The sequence below is a fragment of the Silurus meridionalis genome, chromosome 10 (genome assembly GCF_014805685.1).
Source record: "Silurus meridionalis isolate SWU-2019-XX chromosome 10, ASM1480568v1, whole genome shotgun sequence".
Taxonomy (NCBI): domain Eukaryota; kingdom Metazoa; phylum Chordata; class Actinopteri; order Siluriformes; family Siluridae; genus Silurus; species Silurus meridionalis.
The window spans coordinates 8176746-8194912 of record NC_060893.1 but is presented as its reverse complement, the minus strand read 5'-3'; the positions used below and the strand labels follow the sequence as shown (position 1 = coordinate 8194912).

The following is an 18167-nucleotide window of genomic DNA, read 5'->3' as shown; positions in this document are numbered from 1 at the left end:
AACCATCCTAAAAGTTCTTGAGTCGCTCAGCAACTTCATGGATCTTCAGACTGTTGAGATGGACACAGTCACCTCTGACACTCGCACTTTACTCTGCACACTACTTTACTCTGTTCTTACATTACTTACATTTAAACCCCATATTTATCGCATATTTATTTATCTGCTTTATTCAATGTTTACTCTTTATTTATGTCTACTTTTTATTCTTACTCTTTACAGTCTAGGCACCTTGGTCCTTAGTAACAACAATCCATTCTTTTGTATACTGTGTGTGTGAAAGAATGACAATAAAGCTGGAGTTGAGTTGAGTTGAGTTGAGTTGAGTTGAGTTGAGTTGAGTTGAGTTGAGCTGAGCTGGAACTATCCTCAGCTGCACAGAGTGGTCTCTGTCTGAAGAGAACTCGAAACGGGTAGATTTGTAGAGAAGAAATACAGGAACACTGGTCACTGGTAACTCAGGAGCTTGTTTAACTTGACAGAGAAGGAGATAGGCACATAGGCAATTCCAAGGTTCCATAATTGAGCTGTGATCAAATATAATTTTGTGCATAATGAATTCACAAACTGTGATGCTTTTTCTCATTTCGTGTGAGTAAATTACACCTCTCTATTTTATCAGCTTCGTCATTTCACGTTTTTAATGTTGTAACTGATGATGTTCTGTCACAACAAAAGTTGTGACGTTCTCCCACACACATACTCAGATATTGGGGATATGAGCAAATATGTTTGCTGCATGTGCCAGCCAATATGCACAGTGGATACTGAGATGCCTAAATAGAAATATGTTGTTAATGAGCAGGCTTATACAAAAAGCATGGCTTGATGTAGAGATAAATTCTTGATGGAATGCGAAGGAAAAAACACAAAGGGGAATGGTGTTGCTTTTGCAGTAAGAGCAAAGAGGATAATAAGACTTAGGACGAATAGAGGACTGTAAAACATAAGTGGTACAGAATGTAGTTTGAGCGCATCACATTTCAAAGAAGGAAAATGAAGCTGGGAACTATTTCAGTTGGTATGCAGTACAGCATGGAATTCAGATTGGTTCCTTGTCTTTTTCGCTCTGCTGCGAAACTGCATATCAGAGGCAGAATTAGATTTTCATCATTCTGTATGTAGGAGTCAGAGAATGACCTTTGTAGGGGAAACACCCACATCATAAGCTGAACATGAGGATAAAAATGAATAGCCAATATCAGCATTTAATATAACAGGCATAGAACAGGTTGTTGCTGTTTGTCTCATTTGTTCCTCAGTGCTTGTGTGGGTTTCATTTGGATTTCAATAGCAACCCTGCACCAGAGAATGATGTCCCATCTATGGAAAAGCTGTTAGCTCCTTGATAAGACTCCATCGTGTTCAGGACTGCCAAATAAGCCACCCAATCAAACGAAAGTCTCTTTGGATTCAAAACCTGAGAATGCTGATTCATTGGGCCTCTTACAGACATTGGTCAGAATTGTATCGTCTCATTAGTCATTTGCCATGAGTGAATAATCTGACAGCATATAAAAAAAGAACAGAGCAGAGACGGTGGACATGAAGCGGACCAGATCAACTGGCACTAGCTTGGCAAGAGAACCTGATTTGATATCAACCAAAAAAACGGTTCTTCAAACTATGTTTGGCTTGTAGAGCAGAAGATTAACCAACATGGGTTTGTATGAACCAGCGAAAATGAGACTCTCATCTTAAAAACCGAAACTCCCCCACAGACAATCCTGGCTAGTCAAGTGTTTTCACACCTCACACAACGTGAGAGAGAAAAGGGGGAGCTGTTTGAGGTCTAAAACCTATTAGAGCTGAATTTGATGGGTAAAGAAGGGAGAGGAGGACTGATCAACATGCACTGTGAAAATCCTGGTGCTTTCCATAACATGGTTTGCTAGCTAAATGGAAAGGATATATGCTAGCTTTGTGTGGGTGACAGCAACCAAATTGTTTTTTAATGATTAAGATTTATTTATCTCCAGCTACAATTCAAATATATTAAATTCAGTATATTCTATGAAGTGCTTGGAGGCAATGCTCTAAACCATGTCATACAATCCAGGGATACTAGCAGGCATGTTTTTAATAACAACCTGTGTTCTCCCTAGGCCACCTTATTACATTAAGCCCAAGGAAGTGTCCACACATTACCTCTAAACTCCAAACCCTACTTCATTTTCCCACTTTGTTCAACCTGCCAAACATTACGGATCACTTTAGGAAAAGTCTAACTCATCAAAAGTGCACATTGTTTCTCAGTTCTTCATGTTGATGTATCCACAAAAGAAAAATCCATATATCCTTGTGCACATCAGTGCTCTACTACTCTCCCCTAATATGGGTGAAATTGAACGGGTCTCTAGTGACTAATAGCAACAAATTACGTAAATGCTTAATTAGGTGAAATTGACTGTAAGCTGGTGTGTATTCATTTTGTGCTGCCAAGCAAATAAATGCAATGAAAATTTTAAATCTGATATCAAAATATCATTAGAATAAAATATGTGCAAAATCACCCTTACTGGTCATCTGTAATCTGCTTTTCCTACTATGGTTTTGTTTGTTCAGGTAAATGTTCACTGAGGCTTCCAAAAAAAAAAAAAAGAAAAAAGAAAAACCTAAAACTCATGCACGTGATGAAAAACAGTTTACTCAAACTAAGAATCCTAACCCTGTGTACAACGTGAAATCTATAAAGACATGATATCCAAACACTGGAATGGAAGAACTTGAGTGTCCTGCACAGACTGCGGTCCTCAACCGTACCGAACACCTTTCAGATAAACTAAAACAATGACTGCACCTCACTCAAGATGAGTGCCTGTTCTCCCTCATACCCTTGTGGCTGAATGAGTGCAAATAGATACTGTAGATAGATAGATAGATAGATAGATAGATAGATAGATAGATAGATAGATAGATAGATAGATAGATAGATAGATAGATAGATAGATAGTTTTGCACATTCAAAGTCTTTGAACAGATTGTGGTTGGGAATAAATAGTCTGTGAAGACTTATGGCGTTTCTTGGTGTTCAGTTCTCAAATGGCTCTGGGGGAAAAACTGTTCCTGAGTCTGATCAATATTTTTTCTTCTAATTTTTCTTCTCATTTTTAGCTCATCAACCTATGTCTAACAGATGTAGGCTGGCCTATAAGTCTAACAGAAGGCAACAAGAAGTATGGATCCAACGTGGATGAGACAGAGGGAGTTGTATATGAGACTTTGCCTGAAGAGTTGAGGAACACCAGTAGGGGGACTCTGTTTGGTCTCGGTCTCGGTCTCGGTCTCTCTCTCTCTCTCTCTCTCTCTCTCTCTCTCTCTCTCTCTCTCTCTCTCTCTCTCTCTGTCTCTGTCTCTCTCTCGTATTAGGGGAAGGGAACGATTCCGCAAACTGCTTTCTTTCAGTCCACCTTCCCACGTGTGCAGAGCAGCAGCAGTCCAGGTTTAACGCGTTTATTTGCAAGAACCGCACGTTCTTGTGTGTGTTTAAAGGGTTTATTATTATTATCATCATCGTTATTGTTAGAGTTCAGAGCTTTGGAGCTGATGTTGCACTGATGCGGTGGACAGCAAATCGGAATGTATAAGGCAGCACTGGGTTGAATAACACGGCCGCCGCTTTTGCGCAAAACGCACCATTTTTGGAAGAGCAATACAAAAATAAAAGATGGACTAAATCCCATCCATCATGGGTTTATTACAGTTCCTGGTTGCGTCCGGATTACTTTTCGTCTCCTCAGGTAGGTAGACCTGGCGTTAATGTGCGTTTTGTGGTGATGCTCAGTGATGCTCGGTGAGGTTTTTCCAAACAGTATTCACAATGGAACTTTATTCCAACACGGGATTTCCTGCATTTTTTTTTTCGAGAAATGCCACTAATGCATTACAGTGGTTTGGTGATGGTGCTGATGCTGATGATGGTGGTGATTTGTGTTTTTGGTGCTTGCAGTTGCAGGATTTGGTGTGGATCCTGCGCTGCGCATCAGTGTGTTCCAAGATTTCAGCCCTGGAGAGCAGTATGAAGGAGTTACACAGGTGCAGGGCTTCAGTGATGAATCCAGAGCCTTCTTGTTTCAAGGTAAACTCAACATACACTTTGTGCTATATATTGATTGTTTTATGCTGCCATTTCTTGGAACCACGAACTATATCTAGAATTACTGCACCTGCATTGTACAAGCCTTCATGTGTTCATTGTAGTCTCAGTATAACAAAGGAAACCAAAACAATTTCTGCACAAAATAAATAAATGAATAATAATTAAAAAAAAGTTACAGCACACAAAACCATGTCCCACAGGCTTTCACAGAGGACAAAACAAGAAAGCGCTTGTGAATATGCTTTATCAAACAATATAATACCAGTGCAGTCATGTATTCCATACAACTGTTCTGCTATTATTGCCATGCTATGATCAAACTTGATGGAAAATAAAAGACGTGTAAGAAGAAGAAATTGATCCATTTCCTTGAGTTGTTTTTTTCATAGCATCACTACTCACAATGATAAAGAAGCGAAATAACACAATAAAAAGGAATGGAAGTAGTTTATCTTTTAAACTTCTTGAAGACTATTTTATTGCTTGTGCTGTTGAAGTGATGCACAATTCAAACAAGTCCAGAAAGTGCATAATGTGAATAATAAACAGATAGCCAAATATCATCTGCATGAACAATGCTAGAAGTTCCTACTAGTTTATACTAGTTCCTAACCAAAGCTTGTGCACGTGGAATCCTGGCCTATTACCAGCACTTACTAAAAAATTACTTAGACAAAGGTTTAATGCCAAATAATGTAATGTGAATGTTCAATTATGTGATATGATTCACATAAGACCATACATACACAACAAGGACAGCATACGTTGAACAAAATAGATGCAATTATATGGTTTGTGGAAGCCTGCGGGAGAGTTTAGCAATATATCCTACTTTAAATGCAGGCATGTTGCATACACACACACACACACACACACACACACACACACACACACACATTATTTTTAATAAATCATTTTAAGCACCTTCGGTATGTGGAGAATAGTTTTTTTTCAAGATCATTATTCTTTACTATGAACACTGTGTCAGACTCCAATCCCAGAAGGCCGTGGCACAGTTTAACAATCTATGTCATCCAATACACCAGGTCCAAATCATATGCTAATGACCAAGACTTTTAGAGGAGAGAAAATATAATTTTTTAGGGGGGGTTTTGACCATCAGAAGAGGTCTCACTCCCTTGATTTAAACTTCTGTCAGAATCAAGAATCGTCATTATTTATAAAATTATGAATTTTTTGAAAAATTGATTATGTAATATGTGATATTTTGAACATAATCATGGAAAGAATCTAATTATTGAGTTTTTGGCAAGCATCTACCAGAAGTGATTATATTTATTCAGATTTGAGTGTTGATGATTGGATCATTATTTTTATTAAAATATATTAAAATGGCCATATCTTGAAATCCATGACTACTGTACAATGCTGTAGCTGTAGGTTTATGCCACTTTGTAAGGTTTTGTGATTTGATCTCTGCAAGGTATTTTTTGATGATAATCTAGTAAATTGTTCAATTCATGGATGGTTATCACAGATTAGTTTCCTCCTCATAATGTTTTAGGAAAACAGTATTGTTGAATTTTTTTTTTACAAGAGGAAAATTGCACATTTTTCCATTTGAATTTGATAGTTTTGTGCAATGCTTCTTTTTTTATTCCATTATAGTTTTTGCAGATTTTAATATAATATAAAAGCCAATAATTATGTAGTTCTCTGTGACTTTCTGTGTGAGTTCAATGGGATTGCATCAAATCACAAAAAACTCCAAATATCAAATTCAATTTGAGTCGGTGCTCATGATATTCTGTATAAAAATCACACGCACATAAATTAGATTTTCTTTCCTGCACCTCAGTAAATGACATAGCTGGACTGCAAATGTATGTAACACATCACCAGTATTTTTATTACTGTTCTTGAGCTAGCTCATATTCTTGTGGTGTAGAGGGACTCGGGCCCTGTGGAGCCATATTCAAACAAAAGGCTGTGATTTTGAGTGACAGGGCAGACTCAAGAGAGAAAAAAGCAATATTGTAATATTAACCTTCCAAGAATAGACACCAGGATGTATATTCTTTTGTGGTGTGTATCGTAGTGGCCTATTTATGCATGTATTGCATTCGATATCTATTCTTGCCGACGTTCAATAGTAAAGATCAAGGTGTCTGACAGATTAACAATTGTGATATATATTTTTAAATAAACAGTACATGCACGTTTCATTTTCCAGGTTAGTAACATATTTTAGATCACTGAGTAAAGATAAGCATTTCAGTATTCGAAGTTCTCAGGCATTCTCTTAATATTCTCTTCTTCTGTCCTTTGTGGTTGCTTCTCTCTCCTTCTGTATCACCATATCTGTATCTCCCCATCCTTTTCTCGCACCTTTTTTGTCTCTCTAGAGCAAAAATCACATACAAACTAGCTCTTACTTCCCACATGCGAATACACTCATACACACCACCTACACCTATTTCGCAAAACAAGCTTGATATGTAAATGCATCACCGGGTGTTGCTCTAACTGACATTTAGATAGGCCCGAGGGACTGATGGGATAAAATTGGAGAGCCTCAACCATGTATACCTCTCCTAATTGGGACAAGTGGCATGAATGCAGTAGGATAGAAGCTGAACTGAAAAACTGTCATGTTGTTAGGACTGTCAGTGTGCCTATGTATGAAAAACAGAAGTGCCAAACTGCGGTCAGGGATGGCCAAAACCTTGAAGACATTTATTTTCCTTCTTGCAACAAACCAAATCCAGCACAATTTAACAGCTTTGGTAATTAGCCGGTGAGTTAAATTAACTGTGATAAGTGAGGTAGAATGTCTGCCATCTCTGAAGTAAAAGTGTCCTCGAATGTCATACGCTTTATCTGCTGCGTTTTTGTTTTTGAATTTTGTTGCGCACCAAGGGGCCTCCATATGGACATGTCTTAGTTGTATACGCTTCGCTTCATTGATGATCAACAACAAAAAAACACGAAAAACATTCTTTTCTTCAAGATGCTGATTTGCAGCATTTGGTCTGCACTGCTTCAGGCATATCTGCAGTCATATCTGATTCCGAGTGCATTGGCCAGTTTTATTTGCTCAATTTACAGTCACACTCTAACGCTTCTGATTAGTTCTTTGAGTGCCAAGGACGTACTCTTTATCCTTACAGGCCATCACAGGACAGTCAGTCAGAGTCTGCTGCTCAAAGTGCCATCCCAGCAGATTTGAAGGTGCCCTTTGGTGTGGAATTCATGATAGGTGCAAACAAATAGCTGATAAATCTGTGGTTTTAAGGCTGCAGCAGTCTGACTGTGTATGGATGACTGGAGTGTCTGCTGAGGGTTTTTCATTTGGATAATCAAGATGAATACAGTGATTCCTCCATATGTTACTCATATTGCCCAAGGGAAGCTGTGTGTAATGACAGTTTTTAGCTTTGTAGGAGTCCTTGGAATCTAGGATAGGGGCTAGCATAGATTATGCTGCTCTTTTTCAGTGAATAGTTTAGGAGTAACTGACACCATACTAGTTAGATAGGGATATTCATAATATATTTGTATTTAAAGATTAAATGCAATAAAACACAAATGATAATAACAAGCAGGTTTTATACAAATAGCTTATAAAAACGTGCTGACTTTGGCCAATTCATTCAGTGTTTCAGGCAGTCGGTTCATATATTCGTAGATGAATGAGCTTTTAGGAACTAGTCAGGTGTTCTACTACTAGACCATATGGTCTTTAGTTCAATCGAAACACACCTTTAAAAATTAAAAAGCTACAAAAACGTTTTTATATTTACACGTGTTCTGTGTGTTTTCTTGGGTTTAGTTGCATTTACCGTATTTTTCGGACTATAAGCCGCTACTTTTTTCCCACATTTTGAACGTTTTCCCATGGCTTAAACAACGAAGCGGCTTATTTATGAATTTTTCCTGGGTTTTTCCTGGTTTCATAAACTTCAAGCCAAAAAACTGAACCCCATAACATTAGACCAATGAAATTTCCGAACGGATGTGTTCTGAGCTGCACGGCATTGGGAGAAATTTTTTTTTTTTTACGCACGACGATGCCAAAAGATAAACTCCCTAGAGAAATGGTAAAAGGAAGAAGGAAGACAGTGAACAATGACTTTCTTGGTCGGCTACTGTTTAGATACAAGCCGTTGTAACGCGTTGAGTCTGGGTGAAGGGAGAGCTCGCTAACTCCAGTTGCAACAGAAATCTTATAAGCACAGACAGGTTTCCAAAACTCCTGCTTTTTTATTTTTCTTGGCAACAGCGTTATGGGTTAGTCAAAGAAACTTAGAAATGAGCATCAGAAAATAATAAGGACATAATCCTTATCTTGCACACATGCAGTAATAGCGGAAAAAAATGCAGTGCCAGGCTATTCCCAAAATACCGCTATGCTCCTAAAGGAAGCGCAACATATTTCACCCGTTACACCGTGTGTAACGTGTCTTTCGTTAAAGCCTGTGTAAAGTACATTTGTGTAGACAGGTGCGGCTTATTTATGTTCAAAATAAAAATACATGTAAAATTCAGTGGGTGCGGCTTATATATGGGTGCGCTTAATAGTCTGGAAATTACGGTAGTTGCCATTTTTGCTTCAACTATGGATTAAAAATACAAATGACAGCAATTATTATTATTATTTATTTATACCAACCAGGCATAATACTACAGCCACCAATTAGGCTTAACATTATGACCACCTGCCTAATATTGTGTTGGTCCCCCTTTTGCTGCCAAAACAGTCCTGACCCATTGAACATTTACAGCATTTCTTCAGCAATTTGAGCTACAGGAGCTCATCTGTTGGTTTGGTCCACACGGACCAGCCTTCGCTCCCCACCTGCAATCAATGGGCTTTGACTGCCCATGATCCTGTCGCCGGTTCACCACTGTTCCTTCCTTGGACCACTTTTAATGTATTCTGACACTGTAGACCCCATAAGCGCTGCAATTTTGGAGATGCTCTGACCCAGTGGTCTAGCCAACACAATTTGGCCCTTGTTAAACTCACTCAAATCCTTACGCTTGCCCATTTTTCCTGCTTCTAACACATCAACTTTGAGGACAAAATGTTCACTTGCTGCCTAATAATATCCCACTCACTAACAGGTGCCATGATGAAGAGATAATCAGTGTTATTCACTTCACCTGCCTGTGGTCATGTGGTGATTCTATAAATTATTCTGTAGATGCTTCTAGATGTCTCAGCAGTATTATAGATGGAAGTCTAAATGGACTACTTCTTTGTAATACTCTGAATTAAGGTAGGATTTGGAAATGTAATTGCTTCTATAATTATGATGGAATATTGTTTAAAGCATTGAAATTGCTTTATTATAGAATTTAGAGCGTCTGGTTTTCTGCTGTGAGAAGCGGTACGGACTAACTGATTAGCCATATGAGCAGTGAGTGCTGTGAGCTTTTATCTCTGCCTTTTCTCAGTGGCATATGAAGGATCTCCAATTGAGAGCAGGTGGTCACCTTCTGTAGATGCTTGCCAATACCTGATCGACCTGCATCTCGTGCAGTGAAACTATTGATTTAACCTTGGTGAGGCAGACCAGGAAGAGGAAGAGCGCGTCATAGCATTGGCTATCACAGAGGAGGATTCATCCATCTCTACAGCTTCAGTTTCCCTTCTTTTTGTCATGTTACTAAGATAATTGACCAATCTCCCAGACTGAGAGTGGTTGAAGGGTCGCAACCATATGGGAGGAGCTGTTTCTATGGATACAGTCATTTTTTGGATGCACTTTGGAAATCCTGAGCAGCTGAACCCCTGTCTCCCCCACTGTCCTCTATTCTTCCTGCCATTCCCCTGTGAAGACCCTGTAGTTCTGTGTAAAGATGAAAGGTTCCTCTTTTGGCAGGCTAGAGAGGCTAGAATCACGGGCAGACTAAAGGCTTAATGTGATTAAATTGACCAACAGTTCATGTCTTTCAAAATATTACACACATGCAGGCTGGTCTTTTCTTCAATAATGCATAAATAGTACAATTTCTTTCTGTTTTAAAGAGTCCATTCTGTCTCCTACTTCGATTGCCATCATAACAGAAGAGCACAATCCCAGTGATCTTGGGGTTATGGATATGAAAGTCAACTGTCACCTAGCTTAAGTTTTAGGCTGAACACTTGTCAGAATGTGCCATTAAAGTGCCAGTAAGACTGAATCATAACCATTATGGTTTCAATCACGATTCATTGAATCTCCCTCCTCAGCCCAAATCCACTGCTTCTTTTCTCAGCAAGGCAAGGTCTTTACATCTAGAAATTCAGTTATTATTTTGTTTAAGAAAAAGAAAGCATTCCAAAACCTCGAACGTGACCTTTACTGTGCTGTTACTGCTTTACTGTACTTATTTGTCAATGATGGAAAAGACAGTGTTATAGCATTCCGTGTGCTTCAGCCATGCTCATTAGGCTCAATAGCCCCGAAGACCATAAATAGTGTTATAAAATAAGTGTTTGCTGGTGTTGTGTAGCACTAAGGCTTTCTCTTCTCTCTCTCTCTCTCTCTCTCTCTCTCTCTCTCTCTCTCTCTCACACACACACACACACACACACATTCCCTCTTCCTCTTTTTCTCCCAGTGCCAATCTTTAAACAATTTTTTTTTTGTATTTTGCATTATGTTAATTGGATTCCCTTGCCATCTGGAACAGCGTGAGTATTACTGAAGAGACGCTGCTGTTGTAGTGGGCTGCCTGGATTTCAAAAGTGTGTCATGGCTTCCCTCAGCTGCCACAGTGAACCCTTTGATGTGATCACGTCTGAGGAACCTGATAATTTATTGATGTCTCCATTAGAGTGGCAGTGCCTTGGCTCAGTGTTACTGGGAACTAGGCAAAGTTCAGGTGGGAGGCAAGGAAAGACCAAAACAAAATCTCTCTGCTGCCTTCTTGTGTGACAGATTTTCTAGCACCTAATCCAATACCGTGTACTGTAATGTACTATTTATCTTACAAGTTTTAACAATATATTGTATAGAGCAGAATATTATCATGTTGCCATCTTATTTCAATCCTAAAAGTCTATAAGGTGAGGTGGAATAAAGTGATTTTCGGGATTGAATAAATATTCTGGGACTATTTCCACCAAAATATACATAAAATAGTTACATATAATGTATTACTCCCCAAAATAAAACATTTCTTTGTTCTGGTGATGTCCACTGGCATTCTTTCACCTGCAGTGTGATATGTGGAATTATGGGATAAGAGGGATATGTCTTGAAGAATTGGTCACATCTCAGAATAATTTATGTTTTAGACACAATCATAGTGTTCTGATCATTCATATTGTTCTGACTGGATTTAAAAGCTCTGTAGCAATAAGATGGTAGAGAAATCCTTTTACAAAAAAATGCAATCATTTTTTTCTTACCCCATAAACCTACATGTACATTATTTTCACTCTGAATTACACATTCAGACAATTAGATTCAAATAGAAATTCTTTCTTGGCACACCAAATATGCGTGTTTGCTTCAATTCACAAAACATTTTATTTTCCTGAACCAAATTCTTAATGTTTTTCAAATATATCTAATTTAATCTTATCTTAACTAGATGCATGTACTTTTCTTAAAAAAGAACCCCCAGCTCAATTAAGAGACGTGTTTATAGTCTGTTGCCTCTGGCTCCAAATTGTGCAGTACTTTGCATATACATAAAAAAATCCCTGCTGCATTTTGTTTATTACATGCCTGACCTTCATATCGCCCTGATGTCATTTTTGCAGCCTTTCAAGTACTCTGAAGCTGACTATACTATTACTAGATGATCGCTTACTAAAATTTATACACACATTTTCCGAAACATTCTGAATTGTTTCTGTACTTTGCCCTTATTTTTTTTGTTCTTGGCAGGTTCCTCCAGGAGTGTGAAGGTGGCTGAAGAGACGGCCCAACACATGCTGCAGAAGCTGAGAGGCAGAACTGAGTTTACCATGGCTGTGACACTGAAACAGAAGCTGCTCAACTCTGGAGCCATCTTCTCGATCCACCACGCAGAACAGAGGTGATGCAGGAGCTTCTAGCACCTTAACAAATAGCAATTATTCTTTAGCTATCAAATAATCAATATCACATACACACGCCTGGCAGTTACAATTCAGGGCAGAAAAATGGCTAATGTTTAATGTTCTGGTTAAAGACATGCTATTCTTTATTGGCTAGAGTGTAGTGTATAGTCTAGAAACGTGAACCTGACAGGATAATGCGAGGGTCTGGTATGTAATTTATGGATGGAGAACAATACAGCAGGGTTAGAGAGCAAGTCCTTCTACTGAATGCTTCTTAACAATTGAGAAAGCCTATTTTCTATTGTAGAGCAGTATGTAGTACAGTGATCTCTCTAGCTCGCTCTTGCTCTCTCCATGTTGTTCTCTAGCCTGGGCTCCACATCAGTACTGTTCTCTCTGCACAGTGATCATTTTCTCTGTACCCAAAAGGCTGATTAGATTTTTTTCTTTTCTCTAAGCCTAGCCAAGAATTACCACTCAGCAGACTTTTCTTAGGCTTGACTAAGAATCATTAAAACACTGTTCTGCTCTGCTCTGATTGTACTTTACCCGGATCATTCTATTTGAGCTCTCATAGCTCTCCATAGCTCTATAACTTTTCTCTAAACTGTTTGTCACTAGTAGCCACAAAATACACATTAATTGTTAAATGATGATAATATTAAATGCTTTCCAATTATAAAAATATAATATATTCTTAATATGGGGCAGCATGGCACGTTTGCCTCACAGCTCTAAGGTTGGGTTACTTTCTGTGCTGGGCTTTGCACATTGACTTTCCTCATATCCATTGAGTTTTCCTCTGGTTTCTCTGGTTTCCTTCCATCTCTCAGAAACCTGCATGCAAGGTTACACTGAAATTGCTCCCAGATGTGTATGACTGTTTAAATGTGTGTGTGTGTGTGTGTGTGTTGTGTGTGTTGTGTGTGTGTGTGTGAGACCCTAACCAGTATAAATGTTAAAAAAAGATGAAATAATGAAAGAGTGAAATGAAGAGTGACTGTGTTGTTGATCTTTTTTATGGTATAATTATCTATTAATTCTAATTGTCTGTGCAGCTGAAATATGCGAATTTTCCTCTGGGATGAATAAAGTCTGTCTGTCTGTCTGTCTGTCTGTCTGTCTGTCTGTCTGTCTGTCTGTCTGTCTATCTATCTATCTATCTATCTATCTATCTATCTATCTATCTATCTATCTATCTATCTATCTATCTATCTAATCTGCATGTTAAAATGCAACTCCTTTAAATCCCAGGCTTTAACATAATCTACAGTGTGAGCACTTATTACTATTTCTATAAAAACAAAACCCAGAAACACTAAGTGCAGCTGCAGAACATGACACAAATAAACAACAGAAGAATGACCTATAAATCGAGTACACCTGTATACATACTGTATTCACTGAAGTTAGTAAATGAAGATGCTGGTAAAAGGTGTTAATTACATCTTACAACATAGCCTGTTGAATTGTCCAATTTGATTGTTTAGAAGAAGTTGATTCCTTTTTTTTTTATAAACATTATTTTTTTTTTACAACTCTGACAGTTGTTACGGCTGATGTTCATCGCACTTTTTTATATTAATGCGGCAGATTTGCATTTCTATAGTAACAACTTATTTAGTGATTTGGTGATTTGAACGGTGGATGCTTTATATAATAAAAAATAAATAAAAATAACTATTAATTTTTTTTTTAAATATTAAATAACAAAAAAACAGAAACAAAAACATTATTACTTATACTTGCATTAATATAAGTGATAAGAAGAACATGTCTCATATAAGTTCCACAAAATTCATGAAATGGATTCATATTTAAAGCATGGCCAAGCATTAATTTATTACATTTTTTCTGAGTTACTTTGGAGCATTTGTCAGATCAGAAATAAAATTAAATTTTCAACCTCCATATCATGCACTCACTTATGCACATAAAAGCAATTTCTTATTGCTTTGAACAAATTGGAAATGCTTTGGTACATTCATCTAATTTATTGTTTACAATTGTTTGCTGTTCCCTGCATTATGATTGTGTATGTCATGTTCATCAAAAAATATTATACTGGTTCTCACCTGAATAGTCTTAACCCCCAAAAACATCTAGGCATAAGTCATTGAATTCAAAATGGTTAAACTAGTTGTCATCATCTATCAATCTTATAATTTTCACATTTCTATTAAACTTTTTTTGTAAATGTGTCTTAAATTGATGAATTGTGCAGATGAATCTTGAATTTCACTGATGATGGCGAGTGTGTGGCGTCAAAGCAACCAATGATCAGCTAGTTCTGTAAAATAGGTCAAAGGTGAATCTATTTTCTATTGGTGAGCGTATACAAAACACAGAATTACAATTTCTGAATACAGATCAGAAAATGAACGAATACTATTTCAGTACAGTATGTGTGTGAATCTTGTCCAATCAATATTCAACATACAGTTATGTGTACAACTGTGCTGTCGAAATTCATTTCTGCCATACAGACGAAATTCAGTCTTATGCATTTTCAATCGGTGTCATCCAAACCCTAGTATACATCAGGAAATACTAAAACTGTGTGCCATCATACTGACAACATGACTAAACATCTTGTTTGTAAACAATGACAAAAGGACTTGTCATTCTGAAAGCGATGATATGTTCATTTACACAAATACTTACTTTTGAGAGATGAATGAAGTAATTGAGAAAAGTACAGGTTTTTGCAAGTAATAAATTGTGTGGTGCTGTTTGTACAAATTGTTTTGAGAATTGCACGTACCGGTTTGCAAATATTAAGAATGATTCAAGAAACTGAAAAAACTGTAAAGGTGGCTTTGTTTTATTCCTTTCACAGGCGTTGTTGCTAAAGCAGGCATACACGTCTGCGCCACCATGCTTGCTATGCAACGCTAATATCTCTTTGTAGTCAGATTTAAGCTGGCAGAAAATGCAATGCAGAAAAAAGAAAAAAGAACTCATTAGATCCGCTTTGTAGATAAATCAACATTTGCCTGTCAGTAATTGGTGTCTGTCGAATAACGATCCTAAGAGAAGTCTTGAGAGGAGTAAAAATTGCTGGTCTGCACAGGCAGCGCAGCTGAAAACTGTGTTGGCAGCTTTTTCCATTAATGTCACTGCTGTTAATGAATCTCAATAGAGCAACTCAGAGGTAATGTTGCTGAATAACACCATGTGAGGCTGTTATTTATTTTTTTTGAGAACCAGTGTGTTTTCCATTCATCTCACACAAATGCACCTTTTAAGCACGATAGTGTCAGCGGTTTATTTTATGAAGCTTCTTTTTTGGGGCCTATGTTCGGCCTTACTTTAAAGCTAAAAGCGGCGTAACGTATTAATTCACTTTCACAGCGGTGTCAGTGGTGAAGACTGAAATCTATCGGCATGGACTGTAAATCTCTTGGGCTGTTATTACAGTACATGGCATATCTAGGAAGGAGATGGACACATTTATTATCATTAAAGGAGAGTGTGATGTCCTCCAGCTGCTTGCTGCACCCCAGGGACACGTGTCCAGTCCCCTGCTTCCACTGATAGCGTAAAATATGCACTTCCCTGAAAGCCTGTATCTTTTAGTACCAGTTTTTTTCTGATTTTGTTATAGTATTTGGCAGGCTTTGGTTGCTTTTATTCCAAAACAAAAGGACGAACGTTGACACCTGATCACAAGATTTATATGTGCTTTTTAAACGTTTCTTCCCACCTTTAGTCCCCATTTGCTGTTATAATAACCTCCACCATCTGGGAAGATGTTCCACTAGATTTTAAAGTGAGTTTGTGGAGATTTGTGCTTATTCAGCCACAACTGAGGCCTGAGGTACAGTCCGTAGTGTTCAGTAGGTGTGAGGTCAGAGCTCCCAATGAGCAACCCATGTAAAGCATATCTTCATTGAGCTGGTTTTATACATGAACGCATTGTCATGCTTGGACAGATTTGGGTCTCCTAGTACAAGTGAAGGGAAAATGTAATTCCATCCAAAGACATCCAATACAACTGTGTGCCTGTACATTGTTGCATGTCTTGTTTTGCTTCTCTTATTTGTGAGATTTGTGCTCATTCAGCCATAAGGGCATATGTAAAGTCAGGTAGGTACTGATGTGTAGGGTGGAGGCCTAGGGTGTCGGCAGTGTTCAAATTCATCCCGAAGGTGTTCAGTAGGGTTCTGGCCAGAGCTTTATCACAGGCCACTCAAGATCTTCCACTTAAATTAATGTAAACCATTTTTGCATAGAGCATAAAGCATAGAGCATGGTTTGTGCAAAGGGGCATGGCCATGCTGGAACAGGTTTAGGTCTCCCAGTTCAAGTAATGGGAAATTTAATGGTACAATATCCAAGACATCATATACAATTGTGTGCCTCAAGCACCAAGTACCGTATTTCCAAACTTTTCTAATTATATTCAGATGATCTAACAATTTTTTTGTGGCAGTATATATGGTGTAATGGCTGAAGACAGATTTTTAATTGTCATGCTAAAGTACTTTTCAGCCAGTTTGTCTTTGTAATTCAAAGGCTTTGTCATGAAGTCTCTCATCAAATGAAATTGTTTTAAAGCGCAATCAAGGTCTAGATCTGAAAAAAAACAAATTTGATTGCAGATTTTTAGAGCTGGAGAGCAGTGGGCAGAAGAGCGAGGTGCGTCTCCATTTCCTGGCCAAAGGACGACAGATGCACACCGAGATCTTCCCCTATTTGCTCGCAGACAACCAGTGGCACAAAGTTTCAGTGGCCATCAGTGCATCCCACATCACTCTTTATGTGGACTGCAACAGGTACAGTATGTCGTATCATTTAAGAGTCAGCAGATCTCCTTAAGGATGAGTTCCATTAAATATAACTCTAAAATTGTGATGGGATGTTGTATATTATATTTCGATTAACAGTTTAAATGGTCCTTGTTCCTGTGTAGAATCTATGAGCGGGTGGTGGCTGTGCCTCTCATGGACATCCCAGAAGAAGCATCATTCTGGATTGGGCAAAGAAACAGTGCACATGGCCTTTTCAAGGTACTTTTGTCTCATCTGTATTGAGCAAAAGATTAAATTATTACTCCCAATAGTACCGCATACACCCCATTATTCAGGCTTTAAAACTGCCATCGCTCTATCAGATGGAAAGAAAGGATTTCAGTCGTGCAGCCACAGCTTTTGAAGTCGATTCCGTTTCTCAGCTGCCCGTCTCTGCAGTGATAAATGAGACTATCACACCACCATGCAGACTTTCAACCATTTGAACACGTTGCTGTTGTGTGTGTGTGTGTGTGTGTGTGCGTGTGCAGGAGTCTCTTTGAGATAATTGTTGCTCCAGGTTGTTAAGCTTCTCTAGCGTTAATTGGCAGATGAAGGGAGTCTTGGAGGTCATTTTCACATCTTAACGAGTGTTCATCAGCCCCCGCCCACTTCTCTGTCTCCATAGAACCATTGAAAAGCACTCAGATGTTCATCCCATTTCATTTCAAGGAGAGAAACAAGACAGCAACACAACATTAGAACATTTCTCTGCGTATTTGGCATACTTGAATTACTTGCTGAGAAGTTGCTGATACTCATATGTATGTTTAGTGTTTGCTTTTCTATTTTCTTCTAGTTTTCGAATATTTCTCAAGAGCAACCAATATTAATATGAACCAAATTGATGGCACTGGCATTTGGTGAGGTACCGCAGTAATGAAATATTGATAAACAAGTTTAGCCCATAATTGCAGAACTGTAGAGGGCACCATTAGCAGGGGTCTATGCAGAAATAATTCGCTACTTGTTGACCTTGCATGTTGACTCTAATGGAAATGATCGGCGCATGTGTCCCATCTCTTCGTTCTGCACGCGGGAACACTAAATTGCATCCTGAGCCTTTCCATAGTTGAACTGCTCACCTCCATTTCCTCTTGCCGTGCCTTGAAGAATCCGCAAATAGTTTTGTTGGGTTTTGAATTTATGGTTTTTAAATTGAAGTGGCAAGACAATTTCAAAAACAATTTCTCATAAATCGCACCATTCCTCTCCTTCGAGGGGAGATGGAAGTGAGGTGGCCACGTTGCCATGGATACAGAGTGTCTATGCG

At 38.3% G+C, this 18167-nt stretch overlaps 1 protein-coding gene across 1 annotated transcript in view; it reads left to right on the top strand.

Annotated features, from left to right (window-relative positions):
• Window positions 1-3332: 3332 nt before the first annotated feature.
• nell2a (neural EGFL like 2a) overlaps window positions 3333-18167 on the top strand; it is a 70191-nt gene continuing 55356 nt past the window's right edge. Inside the window, exons 1-5 of the mRNA XM_046860004.1 lie at window positions 3333-3740; window positions 3950-4078; window positions 11947-12097; window positions 16706-16879; window positions 17017-17113. Of these exons, the coding sequence (XP_046715960.1) occupies window positions 3689-3740; window positions 3950-4078; window positions 11947-12097; window positions 16706-16879; window positions 17017-17113 (603 nt within the window). The 5' untranslated portion in view covers window positions 3333-3688. The remainder of the gene's footprint in view (window positions 3741-3949; window positions 4079-11946; window positions 12098-16705; window positions 16880-17016; window positions 17114-18167) is intronic.